Source organism: Thermobia domestica, chromosome 12, assembly GCF_964235325.1.
Source record: "Thermobia domestica chromosome 12, izTheDome1.hap1.1, whole genome shotgun sequence".
NCBI lineage: Eukaryota > Metazoa > Arthropoda > Insecta > Zygentoma > Lepismatidae > Thermobia > Thermobia domestica.
The window spans coordinates 162,156,899-162,176,415 of record NC_137465.1 but is presented as its reverse complement, the minus strand read 5'-3'; the positions used below and the strand labels follow the sequence as shown (position 1 = coordinate 162,176,415).

General features: G+C 35.1%; 1 protein-coding gene across 1 annotated transcript in view; it reads right to left on the bottom strand.

The window, feature by feature from the left end:
• Window positions 1-19,517, bottom strand: part of Abp1 (Actin binding protein 1) — a 69,094-nt gene that overhangs the window by 13,754 nt on the left and 35,823 nt on the right. Inside the window, exons 6-9 of the mRNA XM_081734365.1 lie at window positions 16,605-16,805; window positions 15,218-15,491; window positions 7,671-7,759; window positions 803-944 (exon numbers count right to left, since the gene is read on the bottom strand). Coding sequence (XP_081590491.1) covers window positions 803-944; window positions 7,671-7,759; window positions 15,218-15,491; window positions 16,605-16,805 — 706 coding nt within the window. The remainder of the gene's footprint in view (window positions 1-802; window positions 945-7,670; window positions 7,760-15,217; window positions 15,492-16,604; window positions 16,806-19,517) is intronic.

Below are 19,517 nucleotides of genomic sequence, written 5' to 3'. Positions count from 1 at the left end.
AGATCAATGTTAAATATTTTACCTTTTAAATGTGTAAGAAATGTAATGAACATATTTTCTTTTGAGTTACACTTTATTATCCTGTAAAGTACATAAAGTGCAACAAACAAAAGCATTTTGCATACCTTAATCAAGTCTTAAATTATTTATTACCTATACGCAAAGACAGGTAACTGACCATAAAAATTTGTTTTGTTTACCTGGAACTAGAGTTTTAGTTTACCTGTATGTCATTTTCTAGCACAAAGACCTTATGGTCGTAGGCTTATAGTTCCCGTTAAGTATTACAAGTCTTGTTCTCACTATTCAAGTATTTCTCAAAATCTATCACCATTGCCATTCTTAAAATTTCAATGTATCACAAATGAGAATAGAGCTCCTCCGTGGCTAAGCGGTTAGCATACGCGCCTTTGGAGTGGGAAACCCGGGTTCGATTCCCGGCGGGAGCTCATGTGGTTCGGATTCCACGTTAATCAGTAGGTCCACAATTCATATAGCCTCGCTGCTGAACGGGACGTTAAACTCAACATCAACTCAACTCAACAAATGAGAACACTGAAAAATACGAGCATAGGGCATTGGAAAATAATAGGAATTCGGTTCTTTGAGGCAAAAATATAGATTTAAAAAAGTTTTCCGAAATAGTCGAAGTTTAAAATGTCTCTGAGTTAAATGCTTCTGAATTCCATTCCTGGCGAGTGATAAGTCACAATCAATTTAGAAGGAGTGCCTCTGGGGCGTAAAATTTAAATAAACTAACAATAATTAAGAATAAAAGACACACACACAAAAAAGTACTTACAATCCCAATCTTGTTGTTCCTCTTCCACTTCTTCTTCACTCTCCATTCTCTGAGGCAAGCCTTCTCGTAACAAATTTCTTGTATAGACTCTCTCTGTAGTTGTGGTCGCAGTCGGAGTGGAAGAAGCTAGTTGAGCAGTGTTCTGTTGAACAAAATAAACAATATAAAACTTTTTAAGTATAACATCATAATTGCTAATGGAACGTTAAGGAATACATTGTACATAGTACAAAATGGAATTGACCTTTCTATATTCTTTTGTCAGCTAATGTTGTTTCTATATATCAAATATTCTTCTCAAAACGTGACACTCAGAAACATGAGTGATGGCCTGTGATGTGCATAACGGAGTAAGATGAAATGTTAATTTAATTTGTTCATATATATTTATGAGATAAAGATGGCTATCAGAATAATGGGAACACCTGAACGAAGTGCAACTTACCGATGATGTTGGACCACTTTTCGCCCTCAGAACAGCTGTGATGCAACGCAGTATGGAGCAAGTCGAATATTACACCATTTCGCGTGCAGTGCGTCACTCAGTTAAACGAGAGAGGATGGAAGCGGAAATTGTGCTGGATCGTGTGTGCAAAATGACCATATATGTTCAATCATGTTAAAGTCTGTGGATCGGGCGGGTCAGGAGGTGCTGAATTTCATGCCGATGTTCCTCAAACCACGCAGCAGCAGCTCCAGCTGTGTGAATGGGTCCAATATCATCCTGGGATATGGAGCCATTGTCCACAAACAACATATGGATCATAGAATACACATAGTAGCATAAAATGATGACATACTCATGGGCAGTGGCGTGACTGGTATCAGTGCTCGCGCAGGACTCACTAAAAATCCGATTTACAGTCCACAGCATCATAAAGCTGCCGCCATATTTCACGATTAGGCGGAGACACTGCAGATGATATGCTTCTTCGACCGTCCGCCCAACATAAACACGGCCCTTGGTTTAAAGTAAGGTGAACGATGATTCATCCGACGATATCACATGTTTCTAGTCTTCAGAGTTCCATGTTGCATGTTTGCATCACCACTGGCGTCGTGCTAAAGCGTGGTGGTCCCTTATCAGTAGTTTCGTGCATGCAACCAGATCTGTATGTCCATTTCAATTTCTCATTTAATTTGTTTGTTTTCTTCAAAGCTTGAAGTTTTCACACTTTTAGGTGCTCTTCAAGCTTCTTTACTTTTAAAGATAATTTTCTCTTTTCTGTATCTTTCTTACCAAGTTCTTTTTGAATTTCCCTTGACTCTTTCAGCATGTCCATGTCAGTAAGTCGCGGCAGACTATCGACACAGGCTGTGGGAGATGATGCTAGAGTTATTCCGTCATCTCAACAGCAGATGATGGCAGCAATCATTTGCAGGACGGTTTTGAGTGACAATCTGATTTAATGCTAAGCAGAATCTGTCACAGACGGCTTTCTTCCGATTCGCCGATATGGTTCTCAGCATTTGTCGGTACCAACGCTATAAGGGATGGGATCTACTATGAACCATTACGAGAATTTGAATCTAAGGATTTGTATCCTAATTACAAATACAGAAAGGTAACTGTGACGCAAACAAATAGTGATTCATTCCAAGCTGGCTTCCTCATGGACGCTTCACAACTACATACCCGTTCTCTATTCTTTTCCCTCCCTGCTTCTTCTTCTTCTTATTGTTATTATAATATGAAGCGTTTAGCGAAATAGCTTTTAGTTCATCTTTTAAAGTGCGCATGTAATTATGTTTTCACTCATTCCAGGTAAATTCATTTTTCATTTCCCCTTCGGAATTTTTTTGATAAATGAAGAAAAAAGTGTAAAATCCTCTATTCCGAACTTCTATTCCCTATATAAGCTAACGAATTCTGCGAATTCGTACCTCATCTCAAACCTAAGAACTTTCTCGATTTGCCGAGAAAGTTTATCGAATGCCTCCCATCATTACGAGAATTGATCCCTTGCAAACTCTGCTCACTTCCACTGAAGAAATGCCGCAACAAAGTTCACATTGAAATTCTGGTATTGATTCTCCTGACTTCCCCTGAAATTTTCAACCGAATAAGTAAATTTTCCCTGGCCCACGACACTGCTAAGTTTATCATTTATAGTTAAGATTAGAAAATAACATCTCCTTTTAATCCGCACACCATCCCCATAGCCGTCCAACGCTCTCCTTTTTATGTTTTAAATACAGTATAAGCTGACTTTCTTACTGTAAATGTTTATTATGAGTCAAAATTCCTCGAATTGGAAAATGAAAATGAAATCTTTGAGTTTTACGTCCCATGGTTATGCCGGCCAGGCTAAAAGAGACAGTGATGATGAAAAATGAATGAAATGGTGGAATGAAGAAAGTGGGGGGAAACGAAAGAATCCCGAGGACACTAGGCATACGGTGTTTGTCCACCACAAAGTTCACTTGGTGGTGGCTGGGATCGAACCCGGAATCCCAAGCATTAGACTCTCTACCACTGAGCCACCGCGGTCCCCTTCCTCGAATTGGAATACTGTAACATTAGTAGCAAAAATAATTATAAACTAATGATACTTTCAATATTTGGCATACTACATACACTCACAAACACAAACAAACAAGTAAACATATATAATGTGGCCTGTCTCATTATCTACAACCAAAAAACCTAACTCTTTTTTTTTTTCTGTATCATTTCAATTTCTGATTCAATTTGTTGTTCTTCAAAGCTTGAATTTTTAACACTTTCAGGCGTTCTTCAAGCTTCTTTACTTGTCAAGATAATTTTATCTTTTCAGTCTCTTTGTTATCTTAGTTTTTTATGAATTTTCTTCATTCTTTCAGTTATTCTTCGTACTTTCTTTAGGTAGTTAGAAAAATAATCCCTGACTTCAATAAAATACAGCAATTTTTCTGACATTCAGTATATTTTGAAATATTTCTCTGACTTTCCTTGACCTAAATGCTGTTTATGTACCAGCTATAAAATTCTTGGTCTCATTATAGTTGGACCACTAATTTCTGACCCCCAAAAAGGCAATTTTGTTCTGTATGTAACCCGTAAAGCCGACGGTAATATGCACTTAATTCCCTCGAATCTTTTACATTCATCGGTTAGGTAGGCCAGCCATGCAACATTCATTTCATCCGGGATAAATCATTCAATCTTCATTCAAAGGACAATGCTTAAGCAGATTCCTGACAAATCATTGCATACAATGGAGGGTCGATAGATATACTGCGAACGAAATTCTGTGATACTGCCCAATCACCAACTTCCTCTGAAGAAGGAAATCGTGACAAACAATTTGCCGCCTCAACAATCTTGGGGTCAGTTTTATTGTAATTGTAGTTAAGCAAAAGTAGTGTAATCGAGTGACGCCAAAGTAGATATATTTGTTTTTTCTCCAAAAATTAATTTGGCTGGTAGAGAGTTCATACGATGCTCAACTGGTCTACCGAAGAGATATTTGTGAATTTTTTATTGAGGAAAATTATTGCCAAAGTATGTTTCTGAAACGAAAAGGCAATCCATACATGGAAAACTCCCTCATCACCGCGAATGAAAAAGGCACGCAAGAGTAAGTCAAAACTGAAGGTCAGGCTCACTGTGTTCTTTGATATCGATGGCCTACTCCTGATTGAATGGGAATTAGGTTAGACAGTGAATAAGCAGTATTATTAGCACGTTTTGGTGAAGCTGCGAGAACGCGTGAGAAAGAAAGTCCCCTCTTGTGGAAGAAAAATGAATGGAGTGTGCATCACGACAGTACTCCTTGGCACACTGCTTTGACAGTTAAGCAGTTTCTGGCAGCTAGAAACACTCCAATCCTGGAACACCCACCTTATTCGCCGGGCTTAGCACTGATTATTATTATTATTATTATTATTATTATTATTATTATTATTATTATTATTATTATTATTATTATTATTATTATTAGCGAAATACGGCCTCAACGAAACTTACTTTTAGACTGTGGAAGAGGTAAAGCAGAAAATGGCAGCGATACTCAAGATAGTGACACCTGAAGATTTTCAACTGCTTCCAACAATGGGAACTTCGTATGCAAACTGAATAGAGAGGGAAGGGAAGTATGTTGAAAGGCATTATCTTTAATTTGTAAGCTTGTAACAATAAATTGTACTTTTGGCACCAGTTCCGTTATTTTTTTTTTATTATTTTTTTTTTAAATTTTATTTTTAGACAGATCTCGTATGTATTGCAGTCACAAAACTTTTTGTGTGTTGGAATACCTAAGTGCAAACTATATTTTGGGCTTCTTTTCAGTGATGTTTGACCTTACACACACACACACACTGATTTTTTTTTCTGGCTTGAAACCGCCAATTTTTACAGCTCTAAAACGTGTTAAAAATCCACGTGTGCATGCAAATAACAATCACTTTTTTGTGTGAACTAACTTCAACCATGTATGTGTGTCCATGTAAGGAACTTATTCTGTATTTGAATTAACTGCAGATATCAAATACTGAAAACGTGCAAAATAAGCAAAATGTTCACGAAGTTTGGCCGCACGTATCTTTCGAACCATAACATGAGCAAACTGAAATTTTCTGCTTAAAGGGCAATGCTGTACCAACAAATTAAACTTACTTCTGACTGTATATTCAGTCAAACTTACGCAAAACAAACTGATGACATGTTGTTCACAAGAAATAACTGCCATTACAACTTTGGAGGGAGGGGGTCGTGGTTAAACCTAAGAGAGGAGGAACGTCATATTCTACATTTGAACCTACTTTGGTCTAACTAATAACTGTGCAAAATTTCATCAGATTCCATAGCCAGGATGCTTCTCCGTAGAATGATCCATTGAGATCAAGCAGAGAATGAAGATACAATATGGGGATGGATGTTTGTCACTATAACGAGTTTATGAGTGGAGTATGTAATACTAAATGGTGTAACATCTGTTGAAGACGCTCCATGCTTGGGCCAAACACATCGAGTTGTGATGCCCAAGAAGACTGAATCTGGGATAAAGGGCAATTGCCGAGTGACTGTAGACGAAGTAGTGGCAATTATTGGCATAAGTTATGGTTTAGCCCATAACATTATCCACAATGTGCTCCAATTTCGGAAAGTGTTCGCTAGATGGGTACCACGGCAGCTGACAGACGAGCTGAATCAGTAATGTGTTGATGTGTGTGAAATGCTTTCTGCGACGCTTCAAACGAGACGGTAATGACTTCCTGAAGAGACTCGTTATTGGGGTTGAATCATTTGCATGTAAAAAAACTATCATGAAATGTCTTTATGATTTTAGAAGTTTAAATATACGTGCATGACCGCAACTAAAACTTCATTGGCAGTGCCAAGTTTGACACAGAAACACGCACGAAAGAAGACGTAGTAACCGATAACTCCCCTCCCCCGTATTGGATTTTTGTGTTTTCAAGTCTTATGATACACCAGTGGTGTCCAATTATAATGAGCCTGAGGGCCATAACCGTCTTTGCTAGCAAGGTGGAGGGCCGCAGCTAATAATAATAATAATAATAATAATAATAATAATAATAATAATAATAATAATAATAATAATAATAATAAGAAGAAGAAGAAGAAGAAGAAGAAGAAGAAGAAGAAGATGAAGATCTAGTAGTAGTAGTAGTATATAAAAGAAAAATATAAAAATGTATTTGAAATATTACATTCAATGTGATAAATGAGGGTGACTAGGAGAGTTTACAAGGGCTGGCATCCAATCCTGTTGTTGCGAGCCGCAGAAGATGTAAAAGAGAAGAACCTCCAAGACCGCTTCGGAAGCGATTCTTCACAATTTTCATGGCGAATTGGTATGGTTGGTTTGGTTTGGTTAATTGAAGTAACCGTTCCTTTCAGCAACGATGCCTTGCCTATAGCTACATTACCGACTCTAGTGTTGCCTTGAATGTCCGGACCTTTTTTGTTGTACAGAAGCACTAAATGGATGCCTTATTTCGAAAGAAGAGTGAAAACATTAAAAGAATGAACATAAATGAAAATATTATCAGTAATAACAATCGTATGTCGTGAGAGCTTTGTGGGCCGCAGAAAATGGTTTGGCGGGACGCATGGCCGCCATTTGGACAGCTCTGTGATACACCGAGGAAACGAAGAACGTAATTCAGTACTAATAACGTGGGCATCGAACTACTACCGGGGCATGAACCGGTGCACAAACCATCCTGCATGATCAATCCTCACAGTGTACGCCATTCCCCAATGCACTATTTCGCCTAAAAGGGAGCTGGATTCCAAGACTGCGCCATTGGCACCAACCCCAAGTCTATCAGAAAATGAAAAACAAATAAGCATAAAAACTAAAACATGAGATTACTTTAACGTAACAATAAACAACATACGTTTCCGTCTGTGCGCCACATTAATCCTAATAATAAAGCTACGCTAATAGATGTCGCTATCTGCGTTAGGTTGCATGCAATCTGCCGACTTCAAACAACTAGTTATTTTAGCATAGAAAAAAAAAACTTTTTGAAGGGGGCTTCTCAAAACAAGAAATACGACGTATACTGCTCAAGGAACTTTTAGTGTATAGTGGTATAATCTCACTTTTATTTTCAAATATTATTAGTTAACATTTATGACTTCCTGTCATTTTTTTTTTTTTTTTTTTTTAAATTTTCCTTACTGTTTAATTTGTCTTATATATTACATTTCAAATAGTTTTGCTAAATTCAGATCTTATTATTTCTGCGTATTACCCTACCTCATCTTCTCGAACAAAGGTTCCTAGTCGTTTCACTCTTGAAGATAGCATCCACAGGTAAATATTCAATTTATCGAAAAAAATCGCCTGTTTTCTACAGAACTATGAGTACTAAATTCTAATTCATTTGCAGAATACAAGTAAATAATACTTACATTATGATTTTGTTGAGCGAAGTTTTCAGGAGGTGGTATTGTCTCTTGTTTCTGGGTATTGTTTACAGCTACAGGATGCTCCGCTTTTTCTATAAGAAATAATATATTTAAGGTTAACAATAGTTTTTTAAATACATTTTTCCTATTTCACAAAGATGCAAACGAAGGTTACGTACTTTTTTATATATATAATAAAAATTACAGACTACATAATATACAATTACAATTTACAAGATTATATATGAGGGACATAATACGTCAACTAACTCATCACTAAGGAAATACTTAAATTAAGAGGCAGAGTATGGTTAAGAAAGAATATAACGGAATTTGTTTGTATTTATAAAACTAACGGTCAATAGAAGGTAGTGTTGAAATACAGCAAGCAGTATTTGCTAAAATTATATAAAAGGAATACGAGACCCAACAAGTCATGGATAAGCTGTCAAAATTATTGTTAGATAGAAGACTTATTAAATAAAAAATGTACAGTCACTTGGTAAAGTAAATATCAATTCTGCATGCTTTTTTGACAATAACTTCAGAAAGAATACGCCAATTTTAGTAGGCACCACGTAAGATATCTGAAGAGCTATAGTATTTATAAATAAACACAAACTTGTGTACTAAATAGGGATTACCAGATTAGGTTTTCCCATATTCTTATTTTATTCACTAAAATTCGCCTTCAGGGTTTCCACTTATTTGGTAAGCACGAATTCCCCGACTTTTCCAGGTCTTGACTAACAAATTTCCAAGCCAGGCTTAAGAAAGCAGCTATATTATTTTTTTTCGACCAGGGTTCCTCATCTATTATGTATGTACACTCATGTCCAAACTGATTGTCGCATATTTATAACTGTCTTCTTGTAAGAATATAATTTGATAATGATTTTGCAGGGTACTTTTAATATTGATACTATGTGTATGATCGGGAAATGTATATTTGTGGTAAATTTCATAGGAAAAGAATTATAAATACGAAAATTATAATGAGTAAAACAAAATGTTGTAAATGGACAAGAAAGTTTTATTTTCGTTTTATTGTTCTTATTTACTGCTCTTTTGACATGAAATTTGCCATATACATGTCTTTGCCGATTATACACATACTAACATTATAAGAAATACCGCTCGAATTCGTTATCGAATTATATTCCTACATCATATTTATAGACATGCGACTATTTTTGACATGAGTGTACATGTGTATATAGTATGTGTAGGTAGCTTTGCAAAACGAATTAATTTATTTTATAAAATATTTCTATCAAAAAGCCGGGTAAGGCATAACGAGAAATAGGTTCTGAGGAATAAAAATTCTTATTTAAATTCCCTATATTTTCCAATTTCTTAAGCTTTTCATCAAATTCTCTGACTTTCCAGGACTCTCAGAGTTCGCTGAATTTCCTGACTTTTTCTTAATTTTCTAGGTTGGTAGGAACCCTGGCCTTACACTATTTAAATATTCTTTTCGTCCGGCAGCAAAGTATCTTCTCTACTTTGTTCTTTGATGCTTCTCACGGATGAAATCCCCGTTCTGAGGAATTTAAGAACATCAGAAGGAGAAATTCCGTTCACCCTGTATGCACACACCAACCTTTCTCAACCTGTTTCATATCACGACCCCTACATTCTCTTGCTAGCATAATTAACTTTCGGTTTGTAATAAGCTTTTCTGATTATTCCTGATTATGACTTGTGAAGTCTAATGAAATGACACCAGGCTCAGGACTAACATTACGTTTCGTTTTGAATTGTATTTGAATAAATAGCTTTTCACCAATGTCATTCCTCTTTTATTTTAATTGTTTTTTAAATCGATTCTTTATTTGTTTAATATTCTTCCTTGTATTTGACACTAAATATGAAGACAAAAATATGTCTATCGAAATAAGAAATTCAAATAACATTTAATTTTCTTTTTCCATCACCAGATCCTAATTACATTTATCTTTTCCTTTCATGAACCCGATACACTCCTCTCGTGATCTCCTAAGGGTCCCGAACCCCAGGTTGAGAAACCCAACCTACCATTACTCATAGCTGATTGTTTTTGCCGCATCTTCCTAATTGTTGTGGCGGATTCCGACTTAACTGAAATCACCCACGGAAATTCTTTAATTCTAAGGAGAAGGTGGCATTCTAAATTTCACACATCGATAGGTGGATTTAAATATTGGTCTAGCAAGGATCGGCTATCGTATATAAAGACGGATAAAGGGAACCAGTTTTATTTGAAGTAGGGTGGATTACCAGAATAAAGTTTACTAAAAATACAAAGCATCAGAATATAAATGACCGGCATAGTTCGTATCAATTCAGGCAGGGAGATTACGTTGATAGTCTCAGATGTTAAAATTCAAAACAAAGTAAGGAACTTGTATTCTTATTCATCTACTATTATTATTAGGGTCATTCCATATCAATTCAACACAGTGATTTAACCTCACCATCTCAGATTTTAATGGAATTTGATAAATAGATGCCCTCTAGATAGACTACAAAAATACCAATTTTCAACTTTATATATCCCCCGGTATTGAAAGATAGAGCTATGTAAAGTTTGGAAAAAATGCCCAAAATAACATGTTCAATGTGTTTTGAAATTGGAATTGCAGCTCTCCTAATTGAGCTAGCGAGCTGGTTGAGGTGTCATTTTACAACAGTTTACATGCCCCTTCCTGTGGTATATATTATCATATAGGCTAATACAATTTTTTATTTTCAAAATCAAAATCAAAATATTACTTCAAAATTTTTCAAAAAGTACATACTTTAAAATTTTGAAATTAATTCCATGAATAGATAGTATTGTTGTAAAGCATCTGGCAAAATATCAATTTGGGATGATAATGGGTTCATTGTTAAAGAAATTCAAAACTAATACTTATTTTTCAAGAATACTCTGTACGTAGATAATAACACAAGAATGCTAAGTTTTACACTTCTGTGAAAATAAAAATGAACTCTAATCTAAAGAAAGAGTACAGCTGATTTCGTAGTAAAACTTTTCAATAAGTAGTAGGATATGTTTATCATTTGAAGTTTGAAAAAGCTACATTTGTGCGGCATACATCACTTCCAAGGAGAACATAACTTCTTCCCGTGGGAGTTACAGGGTTTACTTTTATCAGAAAGTCCACTACAGACATCCACAGAACATCAGCGTTTCTTGGATATGAGAATGATAGAGATGGCCAGGTGGATGAAGAAAAGTCATTTTTACTTCATTAAGTTCTCCATTTTCCTGTAAAACATACCCGAACCACCAATTTCCTTCATAGACAGCGGTCACATAGCCTGATATGTATTCTAATATAAGTTGATTTGGAGATTCTGACAATTCCTTTTCCCAACCCTGCAAACCATCTGAAAAGTGCTTCACCAATAATGTTGATGTAGTTTTCGGAATGAAAGCATCATATTGCTGTGTTCCTTTGATAGTCAATGCTTGATCGAAGCAACTTTCCAAGAACATTTCAGTTTCAGTATATTCCTCTTGGGTTGAGTAGGGAAAATTTACTTTGATAATGTTTTCTACTGCCCACTCAAAAAGTTGTCTTGAGATTTGAATTTGATTGTCATAGGGGTGCTTGCAAACTAACACAAGCTGCCAATCTCTTTACTCCATCGCAAGGCCCTTTTCCATGTGCTGTAGCCGAGAAGTACCACCCTCCTTTCACTTTAAAAGCTGTCTCATGAAAGCAGAGGTTCAAATAGTTTTTCTTATTTTTGTATTGGATGGTAGACCTACCGGAAAAATAAAAAATAAAATCTTTGGAAGTTTTTGAAATGTGGATATCAGAAATGATATGGGTCTTTTTTGAAAGGTGTAAACAGCAACTGTATTGTCTCCAGGCAATCGGAAACAACTACATATTTAACATCTTCAACTTCGTTTTCCTGTTTGAAATATAAAACAAAAGGATGGATTGTGACCTGTTATCCTGTCCAGTGGTGGCTCTATCCTTCATCTTGTAACGCTGGGCTATAATTTTCAGAAAAATCACAGATAACAGCAAATTCTGATTCTTTGAGATTTTCTTTTATGTGGTTAAGGAAGGCTCCCTGTTGCCTGGCAATGAACTCATGCCTACCCGCTAAAGCTGCTTCAATTAGTTTGGTTTGTTTACGCTTAACGTCCTTATGTAACAGCAAGGTTATGAAGGATTGGACATATTACTAGAAGTGGCATCTGAACCACTACTCGGTTTCCACCTGGGAGAAATTTTGTGGGCTCTATCCTTCATCTTGTAACGCTGGGCTATAATTTTCAGAAAAATCACAGATAACAGCAAATTCTGATTCTTTGAGATTTTCTTTTATGTGGTTAAGGAAGGCTCCCTGTTGCCTGGCAATGAACTCATGCCTACCCGCTAAAGCTGCTTCAATTAGTTTGGTTTGTTTACGCTTAACGTCCTTATGTAACAGCAAGGTTATGAAGGATTGGACATATTACTAGAAGTGGCATCTGAACCACTACTCGGTTTCCACCTGGGAGAAATTTTGTGGGCTCATCGGGCTTCTTAATTACAAGGCAAAAATTTGATTCAACTAACAGATAATTCGACATATGTGAAAACGTCACTATGAAATTCACGTGGCATTTATGATTACGATTTGCGGCATTTTGCATTGTTTTTTTACACCAATTGTTTATTCTATAAAAAAAATACAAAAAAAATGGTTTAAACCAGCCAACCCTGCTGTTGTACCAGTGCTATACGTATACTTTTTACAAACCACGTTTATTTACAGTAACATTTCTAATTATGAAACTTGTATTAATATTATTTTAAAGTTAAAAAGTATCAGCACTTTAACTTGCTTTAAATTAGTTTTTAAAGTATGAGGTAATAAGTATAGCCAGGAGATTACAAGTCGGTATGATATGTTTTAGACTCATTACTGTACTCTTCATGTTAGTGTTCAGATTTATTCCCAAAAGTTAAAAAATAAATAAATAAGTAAATAACATTATGCATTCGTGTATTTTTCAGCTAGGTAGAGGGTATTAATGAAAACTATAGTGTTAGTTTTATTTATTTATTTATTTTTTATCAATTAACCCATTATCACCCCAAATTCATATTTTGTCAGGTGCTTTACAACAATACTATCTATTCATGGAATTAATTTCAAAATTTTAAAATATGTACTTTTTGAAAAATTGTGAAGTTTATTTTGATTTTGAAAATAAAAATTTGCATTAGCCTATATGATGTTGTATACTACAGGAAAGGGCATGAAAATGCTGTAAAATGACCTCAACCAGCTCGCTAACTCAATTAGGAGAGCTGCAACTCTAATTTCAAAATACATTGAACATGCTATTTTGGTCATTATTTTCCAAACTTTACAGAGCCCTATCTTCAATACCGGACGATATATAAAGTTGAAATGTTTTTTTCTTAGTCTATATGAATAGTACCCCTGTGCAAAATTTCATGACAATCTGAGATGGTAAGGTAAATTCTGTTCTCAAATTGCGTTGATTTGACCTGGAATGGCTCTTTATTTATTTATTTTATTATGCCGCCAAAGATGGTGCTATTTCTCACTTGCGATTCAGGACAAAATATTAAAATTTTCACTGTTGATCAGTATCATACAGTATTACATTCTGTGGAAAGAACTTCCACTTTTGAGTTTAACAGGTTTTATAAACAATGTTATGTTTTTAACTTCCGTAGCTAATCTCTTGATTGCAACTCTCTAGTCCCCCCCCCCCCCTTTCAGAAACAACAATTCCAAAAATTCTGAGAATTTTACAGGAGTTGTATCTCTAAGGGTACATATCCTTAGAAGAACACGCCACTTTGGTTCTGAAACTTTTCATAACGGTTGTGTAAAAAAATCTACTATCGGCCAATGTGCTCATTGTGATGGAATAAAAACGGTAACACAAACAAAATTTGAACTGGTGAAATGTTTTGATACTTCTAGAGAACCTTCCAAATCGTGAAAAGAATTCTGGAACAATGCTGAAGCATCCAAATTATTCCCAAAGGTAAAAGAATCTTCTAAAACATTTTGGAACTATCCACATAATTCCAGAATGTCATAGAACTTTCTAGAACCATCCAGGTAATTTTGTGTTTGGCCAAGCATATAATAAGAAGGATATATATGTATTTACAGTTCAGCAGTCAACAGTTCAAAATGTCCTCTCACTTGAGTCACACGAGAGTAAAAAGTGTGTTGACTATCTGCATATCCATATAAGAGTCATATTTAAGACTAGCAAGAAGACAGACTTTCTTCAGATTGGGAATAAGAGTGCTTATTTCAAGACTGTTTCCAGTGATGACTTTCTGGGTTCTAAATGCTTTGACAAGATATCAATAATGACACTAACTGAGTAGGTAGTTGTCTCCCATGCTAAGAACTATGAAAACTTCGTACTACAGAAAAATTACATTTCCTGATTCAGTCAGGTACAGAGGTTGGTGTTAGTTCTGTTTAAAAAAATTCAGTTAAGTCAAGTTTTAGCTGTATGCATACAGAAAGCACAGCCATCTATGGCTGATCAAATCAAAACTGATCAAACTCTTCAGTACAAACTCTGTCATCAGAAAATAATAATAATAATAATAATAATAATAATAATAATAATAATAATAATAATAATAATAATAATAATAATAATAATAACCATTAGAAGCTTGTGCAACATGCCGGAAATTTATATCAAATATCAATTCAGCTGTTGAATTGTGTGAATCCTACAATGAAAACCTTTAAGTTCTAACAATTAATCTAATATCCCTTTCAAAGGTACAAATTTCGTACCACATTCTATCTGAAATACATGGTGGGCAAAACAAGAAACGTGAGGTATGCAAAAGGAAAAACGAATCCCTATTATAATCATCCTGTGAATGAAGCACATGTTCAAATTTCACAGTTATTTTATATGAATGATCAATGAGTCTATTCTCCCGAAAGCGTCAACATAAAAGACACTATCACCATAACAGCTGGGAATGTGAATGTGAAAAGTAAATTATATCTCAAAACTTAATATTTCAGAATTGAAAAAAATGGTGTGTACAGGCGAGGAGTTTAGTTTTAGTTTCAAAAGTACACGTCATAAGTTAATTTTGCTTTTTAAGAAGGATTAGGATTTTAGATTTTTGGGCTTTCGGCATCTATGGCCACTTAGCCCGTCACGTTTGAGGGATGACGTCCCTCGGCGAGCACACTATCCGGGGATAGGGAAGGAAGAGACCTACTAGTTAGGTACCACCCCGGCATTTGCTTGGTGTGAATGAGGAAAACCCACGAAAACCTCATTCAGGGTGGTTGGCCTGAAAAAGCGTTTTACTCTTTTTCGACAGTGCCCCCATCGGGAATCGAACTCGGGATCGCTTGCACCGAAGGCGAGAGCGTTAGCGACTACGCTACGCAGGGCCACTAATTCTGCTTTTTCTCCTATCAAACGACCATGGAAACAAAAATTAAATTATGATATAATAGTAATAATAATATGGAAAGGAAGTGAATCATAATTATACTGTATATAGTTTATGTGGGGTACATACCAGATTTCGGTGGACTTTGCTTCTTAATGTGTGAATCCTGAAGAGAAGCCAGATCCAGTGCATTCTCAGAGGGTGGCCACACAGGAAGCGATGTCTTTCTGCCAAGGCTGGAAGGCGGTGGGGAAACTGGTGACGATTCAGCATCCATCGACTGAGGGTGAAAGTCTTTCAATGAAGGAAGTCTTCCCCGAGTCTGCATCTGGCCTGCAGACGTATTTTTCTCGAATACAGCCCGAGCGTCGATTGTTCTCTTTGATATCAATTCTTGAGCCTCCTGTTAGGAAAATAAACTGAAATAAATTCTGAAAGAAATTTACTTAAAAACCCTTTCGCTGTTTACGTTTGCTTATGCTCACTTTAATATTACTCCTCATGCGAAGCATAAATATACTTTTAATACTATAAGAATATTGGAATATTATGAAGACTTGCCTACTAGCATATTATCTTTAACGAAAATTACTCTAGTTATTAAAGTCGGTACACTCAAAAAATTTAATACACTAGACTTCATTTCCTAGCTAATTTAACTCACACTGAAAATAAATATTGAATTTTAGTCATATTAAAATCAGATACACAAGATTTATTTTTAAATCCAGGACTAGGTCTCCAGCTCCAGAAGATTTAGTTCTGGGTCTCCTGCTTACTGTGCCGGTGCGTTAACTACTATGATCTTTAGTAACTCCCTGAACAGCTGCACATTCAATCACTTAAAATCGGTGCTCAACCACTAAGACCACACGAGCAGTACAGTGTTGTGCTTGGACAACCCTGTGTCTATACCATAGAACACTTCTAACGGTTGAGCTCCTTCGTAGCTATATTGTTAGTATATAGCTCGTGTAGTTCAGCTCCTATGTTAAGCTGAAGCCAATGTCTCATATAACCTAGTTGCTGAACGGGACATTAAACCCCAAATCAAACCTACAACTGTTGAAGTGTATATCATATTGATAAATGAAGAAAATAACTGATTTTACATTATACAAATTCATCTTTAAGCGCAACATGCATGTTTTCACTTTTTGCGTATCACTGAATTCACACCTAAAGAGGAATCAGTATGATATAAAATCGATTATTTCCTCCATTTATCAATATACTGAAACGTGTTAAAAAGTAATAACTATAATAGTGAAAGAAAATTTCGAAGTAATAATGAATTTCCAGTTCGGACTCCCGTTCATCAGTAGGTCCTGTCTCATATAGCTTCGCTGCTGAAAGGGATGTTAAAATCAATTCAACTCAATTCCCGATCACTGTTACGATAGATCGCACTCTAGTATAAAATATCTAATTACGATGTGAACTCAGTAAACGATTATATTACAGAAGCAGGAATGGAATTCTTAACAAAAACTTATAATGAGGAATTTACACCTACCTGACTCCTTTGCCGCCTTAATATTTCACTGCGTGTTCTCCTTTCCTGTTCATCACGTAAACTTTCCTGTAACATCCGCTCCCATTTCTCCTTTTCCGCGTCTTGTTTTCTGTTTTCGGCGTTCTTTTCTGCTTCTCTTAACTCATTAATCGTTTTTGTGCGTTCTTTTATTCGTTCCTCTCGTAACAACGCATCTTGGATCTGTAACGCAAAAGTAAATTATTCAATACAAGATCATCCTAATGTAAAGAAGAAGCACTACCCTATTTGTATCAAAATAGTCTGAATTAATCTACTACGTAAGAAGCATTGAATTTAAGTTCCGCAATATACTGAAATATTAGAAATGCATAAAGAAACAAAGAAAAGAACCGTAAAGTTGAATTGTACGGTATAACGTTTGGAAAATCAGGGGTGCATATGGGCAGGTACATAGACTACTATGCAAAACTACAAACATTTCTAGTTTTGTTAGATAAGAGAAAGTATGTTTTGTATGTTTAGATTCAACATTTGAGACCTCTTTCAATTATCAATTTACATCTCTATAACAGCTGTTTCTCTTCTATTAAATCAACTGTGTTACAGGATTCACTCTGAAAGTCTTATATATATATTTCCCTTACTTTCCAAGACTAAGTATGTTTTTCCTGCGAACATTACTGCTTGTGGTTAAGTTTAGAAAAAAATATATTTTCTAATCCGCCTCAACATCCCCACAGACGTCCAACGTTCTCCTTTTACTTTTTAATTACAATGTAAGTTTTATCTTACTGTACATACAAAAAATCATAGTGCCACATCATAATTATAAACTAAAGATACTTTTAATACGTCAGCATTCTGAATGTACTTACAAACATAATCCAGTAAACATACATCATAATTTGGCCCATCTCTGATTATCTACAACCAGGGTTGGGTAATTACGCGTAAAAAAAGGTTTTCTACGTGACGTGTAAAATACGCGTAAAAACGCGTAATTTACGTAAAATACGTAAAGTACGTAAAAAATTAGAAACAGGTCTACAAATTAAAAGAAAACGTTCTACGCGCTGAGCTTTAAAAAAATTCTTCCTAAAATTGTATGGAATCTAGCTGGATTTTGCAAAACTTAACCCGTAAGCATAAATTGGGAATTTCGTATTGGCTTTGTAAAGTAGCATTGTATAATACGGCTTGCATGCGTGACTCTTCAAAACCCATTTCATCATGTTTCATGTTTTAAACCCTCTGTAATCGAGAAAAGTTTTATACCAGAGAAGCCATGGTAGAAACTATTGTGCAATATAACAATGGTAAGCCTTCGTGGTCTCCATTTGTGACGACTTCCTGCAATGTCTGAGAAAAGCACCACGAACAAGTAGAGGAGTTTCTGTTGGAAAACCTCGGCCCTTCAGGAATAATTAGCTACCAGCAATTTTGGGGGAAAATGTGGAAATTTTGAAGAACTTATGAAGAAGGGAATTACAACACCACGCACATTCTGGTATTTCGCTACTCGGCAACATAAGGAATTGTCGGTATTTGCTATGAAGTTACTGAACATCCTAGCATCTTCAGCGCAAATTGAAAGACTTTTTCCCTAATTTGTCCTTTGTCCATAACGTCACAAGAAACCGGCTCAGCTTCGAACGTTCGAAGAAACTACTTCAAATATACTACACCCTCAAATTACAAGACCACTCAAGTTATGAATATTAGTGTTATTAAGAGTATTGTGTTCGAATTGTACTAAACTATAACGGAAATGGCATGTAACTTTTTTTTTAGAATTAAAATAATGGCTAAGTTTTAAATGAAATGATATACGAAGTTTTATTGGAACCAAGTGAAATATATTCAGTATTCGAACTAGGAAGAAAGACAAATTGTTTCTTTCCACACACACACACACAAAAACGAAGAAACAAGTAGTTCAATATTCTGTTGAGTATTTTCTTCAGTTTTGTCTATTTATTATGAGCATGAAAAATGTCTACATTAAATGTTCAAATGATAGTCAAGTGCTAAGGGAAGTAATATATTTAGTGTTGTTGGACTTGAAAGAAAAGAGCAAAATAAATGAGTTCATTCCGAAAAATTTAGTATAATGTTCTGTTGGGTGCTTTTATATTTTTTCAGTTGTGTGTGTTTAAAATGAGAATCTAATAACTCTTACATCGAAAATTCAATATGTCCCAGTCCTAAGTGAAGTGGTATATATAGTATCGTTGAGACGTGGAAGAAAAACAAATCAGTTTATTCTAAAATTTCATTATTTCAATATTCTGATCTGTATTTTTCGTATCAGTTATGTGTGTGTGTTAGTGTGTAATATGACGGTGAAATGAGCCTAACAGTCAATATCTTTTTCTTTTCTAATAGAAGTTTCCAAGTATACTGAAATATTTCGAGTTTTATATTAAAAGCTGCAAAGGTATAACAATAAATTGTTATAATCAAAAGGTTACTTGATACTTTCAAACATATCCGAACCAACACATATTTTTAATGTATGTGCTTATATGTTGGGTGGTTGTGCTTGGGTGTGCGCTAATAGGTGGAAAGTAGTAGTGGTCTGGCGAGGGTCTATCCAAAATTATCTTTTATTACTATGATTTGGCATGAAATCATTAATTTTAAATATAATGTTTAGAAGATAATAATGTTTTAATGCTTAAATAAGAAAACTAAGCTTACAATATAACCACTATTCAAAATGATCTTAGTTTTAATGAAAGAAATATAGTTTTCTACGTCTGCGTAAAAAACTGGTTTTCTACATGACGTATATTACTAGTAAATTACGCGTAATTTACATAAAATATGTAACAAGTAAATTACCTTGCCAACCCTGTCTACAACCAATAAATCTAACATTTTTCTTTCTTCTATAGCATTTGAATTTTTGATTTAATTTGCCCTTCTTTC